General features: G+C 44.1%; 1 protein-coding gene across 2 annotated transcripts in view; it reads left to right on the forward strand.

The window, feature by feature from the left end:
* Positions 1 to 6,822, forward strand: part of BCO1 (beta-carotene oxygenase 1) — a 45,338-nt gene extending 38,516 nt beyond the window's left edge. For both annotated transcript variants that reach the window (XM_073308033.2, XM_073308034.2), the window contains one exon: positions 836 to 6,822. In XM_073308033.2, coding sequence (XP_073164134.2) covers positions 836 to 1,008 — 173 coding nt within the window. In that variant the 3' untranslated portion in view covers positions 1,009 to 6,822. The remainder of the gene's footprint in view (positions 1 to 835) is intronic.
* Positions 6,823 to 8,395: the final 1,573 nt, after the last annotated feature.

Consider the following 8,395-nt stretch of genomic DNA (forward strand, 5'->3'; position numbering starts at 1 on the left):
AAAATCAACTCATGTGTATGCTCCCAAGCTAGACTTTAAAAACAACTGGATTTTTCATGTAGCCCAGTGGAGCCATCTTTTATCAGGTTGGCATCAAAGAATTCTTCAAAACTGCTAGACTGAATGGTCTGAAGCTTGAAGCTGTCTAACTACAGACCAGATCCAACAGATGCAGTAGTATTGCAAGCTCCCACATCATCTCCTGCCAGTGCTATTCTGGAGGAACCACAGGGGTGGGTGGGGAGTGCAGTCGGACCCATTCAAGTCCCTAGCCTCACAGCTGAGATGCCCAACAATGTTACCAGTTGTGATGTGTAATTGAGACTATTGCTTCAGCGTCTTTTCTTTGTGGCATACACCAGGCAGACCAGCAACAAGATGGAGGCATTCATTAGTTTTGTTTTAGCATTCTTAGGGCTTGTCTACATTACCCACTGGATCAACAGGCAGCAATCGATCCAGCGGGGGTCAATTTATTGTGTCTAGTCTAGACGTGATAAATCGACTGCCGAGTGCTCTCCTGTCTACTCCGGTACTCCACCAGGGTGAGAGGCATAGGCAGAGCTGACAGGAGAGCGTCAGCTGTTGACTTACTGCAGTGAAGACACTGCAGTAAGTAGATCTAAGTACGTCGACTTCAGCTACATTATTCATGGCAATAATAGATCGATTTCCCCGCCCAGCGTAGACCAGGCCTCAGTTTTTGATCCACAAAGCAGTTTTCATTGCTGTCCTTTGTTATCCAGACTTATCAGTTGATGATGTTGCCTTTTCTATTTGGGAAAGCAAGTCTGTCTCTCTTTTTAAATACATTCCTTATTTATACTTTTTTTAGGTCTTATTTTATCCTCCATTGTGACATCAGATCCCAGGAAAGCACCCTTCCTGCTCATCTTGGATGCTAAAACATTCACAGAGATGGCTCGGGCCACAGTTAATGTAAACTTGCATCTGGACCTGCATGGACTCTTCATACCAGAGAAGGATTTGAATGCAGAGTATGAATAGAAGACTCTTCATCTTACTACATGAACATTAAAATGCAACAACCCACCTCCTGACCCTAGGCAAATACCCCTTTTGTCCTTTGCGAACCACCTTATGTCATGGCAAAGAATAACCAAATACTACATCTATACAGTTACTTTTCATTACAAATAATAGTGATTTGCACAACAGGCAAGTAACTGTTGCAAAAAAGCAATATTTAACAGAATACAAAACAAGGCTGAACGCTGACCACTCCTCTCTCTTACATAACACCTTACAAGTTGTATACACTATGTGCAGTGAGCTGTGTTTTATTCTATACATCACTGACTATACTGAGCAAGGGGAGGTACTGTATTTACAATATGGCATACAGCAGGAGTCAGGCTTGCCCAGTTTGTATAACTTCCATGGATTGTTTCAAGACAGCATATGATCAAAGTTCTCTCTCTCTCTCTCTCCTGTCAGAAATCCTGATATTTTTAAGGTTTCAGAGTAACAGCCGTGTTAGTCTGTATTCGCAAAAAGAAAAGGAGTACTTGTGGCACCTTAGAGACTAACCAATTTATTTGAGCATAAGCTTTCGTGAGCTACAGCTCACTTCATCGGATGCATACTGTGGAAAGTGTAGAAGATCTTTTTATACACATAAAGCATGAAAAAATACCTCCTCCCACCCCACTCTCCTGCTGGTAATAGCTTATCTAAAGTGATCACTCTCCTTACAATGTGTATGATAATCAAGTTGGGCCATTTCCAGCACAAATCCAGGTTTTCTCACCCCTTCCCCTTCCCCTCCCCCTCACAAACCCACTCTCCTGTTGGTAATAGCTTATCTAAAGTGACCACTCTCCTTACAATGTGTATGATAATCAAGGTGGGCCATTTCCAGCACAAATCCAGGGTTTAACAAGAACGTGGGGGGGGGGGAGGAAAAAACAAGGGGAAACAGGTTACCTTGCATAATGACTTAGCCACTCCCAGTCTCTATTCAAGCCTAAGTTAATTGTATCCAATTTGCAAATGAATTCCAAATCAACAGTTTCTCGCTGGAGTCTGGATTTGAAGTTTTTTTGTTTTAAGATAGCGACCTTCATGTCTAATCGCGTGACCAGAGAGATTGAAGTGTTCTCCGACTGGTTTATGAATGTTATAATTCTTGACATCTGATTTGTGTCCATTTATTCTTTTACGTAGAGACTGTCCAGTTTGACCAATGTACATGGCAGAGGGGCATTGCTGGCACATGATGGCATATATCACATTGGTGGATGTGCAGGTGAACGAGCCTCTGATAGTGTGGCTGATGTTATTAGGCCCTGTGATGGTGTCCCCTGAATAGATATGTGGGCACAGTTGGCAATGGGCTTTGTTGCAAGGATAGGTTCCTGGGATATTTTTAAGTATGAGCTACGGCAGTAATGATTCATAGAAATCTGTTGCTTTGGTGCTTGACTTCTAAAGCTCCAGTAAGACCAAAGCGAAATGTCTAAAGTGTTGCAGCTTTTTGATCAGGAGCCTAGAAAACTTTTGCAGTATTAATCATTTTGTGGCATTAAAAAAAGGGAGCGGGTGGTGAGCTTTGTGAAAGAAACTGAAGCTTAAGTAACTTAATTTCAAATGGAACGTATGCTTTTATTAACACTTAATTATATTTTAATGGTATTTAAATTAATCTTTACCTTGCACTGTAATTATGTTTGTTTTTCCCTTAGGAATATCTGATATGGCATTTAACTGTATTGTCTCAAAGATAAATGATGATTTGTCTCTTTACTTGTAATGTTGTTATATGCATATCAAGGGACCGTCTTCTTGGAAATGAGGCACCTATCCCAGGTTCTCAGAACCAGCACTGATCCCCAAGCTATCCCAGTTACTTAAACACACCCCGCTCCTAGACCACCACCCAAAAGGGGTGAAGTTTCAGGTGACAGTTTAACTCTCTCAGGGGCATGCAGCAATTATGATCACACACCTTGCACAGTCTAACACCTTTATGCTTTTCTTTACTTAATCATACAAAGCACAGAAAAGTACCGATCATACAAAACAAATGCATGTCCCTGCTTCAGTTTCCTCACTACCCTAGGCCAATGGTCCCCGACCTTTCTGTGGGACTAACATATTCCTATTTCCAGAAGACTGTGGTGGGCACCAGACACCATGCCACCGAAAAGTGGCAACGGCAAGAAGCGTTGCCACCGAAATGCCGCTGAGAAAAGGCAACACTTCTCGGCGACGGCATTTCGGCGGTGCGGTGTCCTGCGGGCGCACACAACTGCCCCACCGGGCGTGATTGCACCCGCGGGCACCGCGTTGGGGACCCCTGCCCTAGGCCATTCTTTGGGTGGTCCAGAGTCCCTGGGGCCATCTGAACTCAGGAAAGCAGGCAGGGACTCCTGGCCCCATGCAGTTTCTATATGCTATGTGACCTCTCCCTCCTGGTGCCCCTTACCCAGCTTTGTGACCTTCAGGGCCGGCTCTAGGATTTTTGCCGCCCCAAGCAAAAAATTTGCCGCCCCCAAGCTCCAAGAGCGCGACTGCCCAAGCCAAAAAAAAAAAAAAGGAAGACCGGAATGCTGCCCCTGCACGTGCTTGCTTGGCTGGTGCCTAGAGCCGGTCCTAGTGACCTTGCACTCTCTCCTGCACTGTGTTTCCTCTTCCCATATGACCCCTGTTCTTCTGTGTTCTTTATTTTAAACCCCTCCTGGTCACCTGGCCTCCTTTGTTCTATATCTGGTAAACTTCCACTGCTCTTACCTTACCCCCTCCTTTCACACAGGGGAAGAAAGATAACTTAGGGCCTATCTGCACGGCAAGTATAACTGTGCACTAACAGGTGTTGTCTATCATTACTCTGGCTAGGCATTTGCACCATGATCAGTTTGGAGCATCTGTGTTCTAATATGGGTATGCTGTTGTTGCAGTGGACAGGACAAATATTCCCTAATGTGATTAGAAAACTCTTTTGTCTCCCCCCATATTTGCAGTTTAAAAAATTGTTAGAGCACAACGGTGCCAAAGCATTGCAGACAAGCATGGTAGTATATGACTATTTTTGTACTGTAACTGGGCCAGGGGTGAAATTAACTGAGGACACTTACTGGTACGGGTTGGGGGGGGCGCCTCTGGCCCCCAGAAGGGGCAGGGCCTCGAGCAGAAGGGGCGGGGCTAGGGTCAGCATCCTCCAGCCAGCCCTTCCTTGCTGTGTGGCCCTTGCCGCCCGGGGCCCCAGATGCCACTGCTGGGGTAGTGACAGCGGCATCCAGAGCCCCGGGCCCTTTTAAATCGCCGGCCCCAGGACAGCTGCTCCCTTTGCCCCCACCAGGTCCATTGGCGGTGTGGGGGGTGGCAAAAGGGCCAGGGACGTTAAAGCGCTACAGGGTCCTTTGCCGTGGCAGCGCATTAATATCCCTGCTCCTTTTGCCTCCTCTGAGGGAGCCCCACATGAGAATATCCCACAGCCCCATGTTAGGGCACTCAGGTGGCAGATCCCTTTTCAAAGTCCTTCTCCCCACCCAGGTGGAGGGGGACTTGAACTGGGGATCTCCTACATCCCAGCTGAGTACCCTAACTATTGGGCCAAAAGTGATGAGGGAGTTCAGCCTCTTCCTCCCTCCATTTTGTGCAAGCTTGCCTATAAGGGCCTGGTTCAGTAAGTGAGCTATGAGCACACTTACGGGATCAGGCCTGTAGGCAAAGGAACGCCTACTTTCCCCTAGTTTGTGCATTGCTTTGGGGCCTAGGCATTCGGACACCTGGCATGGAGCTGCAGTGCAGATATGCAGAGGCAGAAACATAGGCACAGAGGGAACGTTTACTGCAAAAATGTAGATGCCAATGTTTTTGTGAATCCCAGTCGAGCCTGATTCTGGGATTTAGGTACCTAAAGTGGCAGTTCGGCACCGAAATCCTCTTGTGGATCTAGCCCACAATATCAAAATGGCTTGAAGCCAGACTCTAAATTAATCATGCAGTTTTGGGCATCCAACTATTTGCATGCCCTCGAATAGATTTCTACCCTAAAATTTAACGAGCCATTTCACAATGTGATGTGCATGCACAAATGGTAGTCTTTGAGGTTTTCAAGACACACATACACCACTCCACTCCCAGTGTCCTAGAACTTGACCCACTAAGGAACAGATTGATTACCCTTTGTGATACAGCATGGCCAGAAGGCAGCAGGAGAGTGATATAGGAGAGATATGTAAGTCCCAGGATGAGGAGAAGCCTTATTCCCTGTAGAGGGAAGAAGGGTTTCTATAGATTAATTAAAAGCACCTGAAGCCAGTTAGAGCACCTGAAGCTAGTCACCTAATTAAAAAATCCCTGCTTCAATCAGGCAGGGGAAGGAGTTAGAGCAAAGGAGAGTTTGGAGAAGTGCTGTGGCTGGCTAGAAGACCAAGACCCTAGGTAAAGAGACACCCGGCTTGTGCAGAGAGAGAGGGCGGGAAGTCCCACAAGCTGAAGAGCAGGAGAGGGAAGTAGCCCAAGGGAAGGAAGCACTAGTTCAAGTGGTTTACCACTATCCCTAGGGCCCCTGGGCTGGGACCCTCCCTCTCCCCTACCCTTCTCTTGGTTACTAGTGGGACAGTAAATATGCTAGTTCAGGGGCAGGAAACTGTGCCTGAACACCCACCCCAAACAAGAAGAGGAAATGCGGGACCCATCATAATCGTACTGGCAATTTGCCACACATTTTATAAGTAACCCAATAACACCACCAGTGTGGAAAACTACACTTAAAATAAGAGCGATTACTTCCATTCTTTGGAGAGTGCCATTTTAAAAGAAAGCCAGCCTACTGTCCTTTATCTGCAAACATTCATGTAAAATAGCTCTCACCTTTAAAACTTGTTGGGCTTCAGCCTTCAAGTAAAAAGACAGGTGTTTAACCACCACTGCAGGCTTCCCTTTAGTAACGATGTGGGGTGTGGACTCCATCTGTAGTAGAAAACGCGTTGTTCATATTTGACTACCAAGTCTATGGTAATTATGTAGAGCAAATGTGATTCTTAACCCAGTCAACTTCTTTAACCTAGTCAGCTTTGGGACTTTCTGACACTGGTAGACATAAAATGTGGTACAGGAAAATGTTTTCCAAGAATAATTCAGATCTGTCTACTAATTTCTAAATAAGTATTTGGGATTTATGTTGAAGGTAGAAAAACAGTCAAAAGTCATTGTAAGACTTATTTTCTTTATTCATCGCTTTATTATTCCTGAGCTGCTCCATACATAGTTGGGCTATGTAATGCAGGGCATGTTAACATGATTTCTACTGTCTGATTGAAGTGAGAGAGAAACAGTACAAATGAAGAAAATTTTCAGATTTAACTAAAAGCCACTTACCAACCCAAAAGTGTACTCCAGGTCCCATTGACTTGAAAGCAAGATGGTTTGGGCCATGTCATAAATGTAAAGGGAAGGGTAAACCCCTTTAAAATCCCTCGTGGCCAGAGGAAAAATCCTCTCACCTGTAATGGGTTAAGAAGCTAAAGGTACCCTCCTTGGCACCTGACCAAAATGACCAATGAGGAGACAAGATACTTTCAAAAGCTGGGAGGAGGGAGAGAAACAAAGGGTTTGTGTGTCTCTGTATGCTGTTTTTGCTAGGGACAGAACAGGAATGGAGTCTTAGAACTTTTAGTAAGTAATCTAGCTAGGTATGCGTTAGATTATGATTTCTTTAAATGGCTGAGAAAAGAATTGTGCTGAATAGAATAATTATTTCTGTGTCTTTTTTGTAACTTAAGGTTTTGCCTAGAGGGATTCTCTATGTTTTGAATCTAATTACCCTGTAAGATACCTCCCATCCTGATTTTACAGGGGTGATTCCTTTACTCCTATTTACTTCTATTTCTATTAAAAATCTTCTTGTAAGAAAACTGAATGCTTTTTCATTGTTCTCAGATCCAAGGGTTTGGGTCTGTGGTCACCTATGCAAATTGATGAGGATTTTTACCAAACCTTTCCCGGGAAGTGGGGTGCAAGGGTTGGGAGGATTTTTGGGGGAAAGACGTGTCCAAACTACATTTCCCAGTAAACCTAATTAGAGTTTGGTGGTGGCAGTGGTTATTCCAAGGACAAAGGATAAAATTAATTTGTACTTTGGGGAAGTTTTAACCTAAGCTGGTAAAAGTAAGCTTAGGAGGTTTTCATGCAGGTCCCCACATCTGTACCCTAGAGTTCAGAGTGGGGGAGGAAACTTGACAGGCCACAACTCTTTAAATTCCTAGCCTACCCATCCAAATTGATTCCTTTGGAATCAAGAATAAAATAACCCAAAAAGTTGCTCCAGCAGAATTTTGGAAGAAGTTTCTTCTTTTAAGATGTAATTTGTGGCTGATTATGACAATACTGTCACTTTTAGGCTGAAAATATCAAGGGGTGTGTGTTTTTGCAGACTGGGACAGGGCTCACTGATTACTCTGGTGTGGCAACTTGGCATAAATCTATGCCTGTGGAAAGGATATGTGGTAATCAGATGTATATCACAATGACTTGGACTCCTGCCATTCTTCACTATGAACAAAACTGAAAGGCTTCATTCTCCTCTTGCACCAATATAGATCAAGAGACTACCAGTGTAAGTCAGAGAGAATCTAGCCTGGTGCCTTTGAACTGTAGTAATGTAGTTTAACTGGCCCCAATTGAATTTAGAAAACAAGAAATTATCGTGCAGCAGAATCAGGCCAGTCAGGATATAATTACTCCAAAGATGTGACCATTGGCCCTCTAACTGGTACCAGTACTCATGTGATCTTTATCAACTAATCCAAACATTTCATTAAATGGCCCAAATAGCAAAGCAGGACAATTATTTTGTCCTACTAAAACTGTGTATTATTTGTTACACCTTCCCTTATTGACCTACATATACTATATGAGGAACCAAGTCATGGTTTACTAATTTGAGGGAAAACCAGACACACAACCATGTTTTCCCTACATAATAACCCACGCCGGTGGCAGTAGAAACATAACAACTTACTTGTTTTTGAATAAATCAGGCCACTTAATGACAGCTTTCAAACTAATTTATTCAAAGCACTACTCCCTTGGTTGTGCAAGCCCCAAAGTATGAGTAATAATGTCCCTTTCAATATATACTGCAAGGTGCAGAGTGCTTGCAACTCCCACCCACCTCAACAGTTGAGGGGCATTGGCACCTTCTGGGGTCTCCCCAGCCCAGCCCCACCCAGTAACTTGCACCCAAAGCAGAAGATTTAGCCTGCTGATATTTAAAAATATATATTTATCCATGTTTTATATCACACTGACCATGTAGTGGAAAGTATTTCACTGCTGGGGTTCTAAGTCACATAGTCCCCTCTATTTTTGTGCTTTCTTTCTTTTATGTTGTACAAGGACATTAAGCACATACTCAATGTCTGTC

Source organism: Lepidochelys kempii, chromosome 12 (assembly GCF_965140285.1).
Source record: "Lepidochelys kempii isolate rLepKem1 chromosome 12, rLepKem1.hap1, whole genome shotgun sequence".
Classification (NCBI taxonomy): Eukaryota; Metazoa; Chordata; order Testudines; family Cheloniidae; genus Lepidochelys; species Lepidochelys kempii.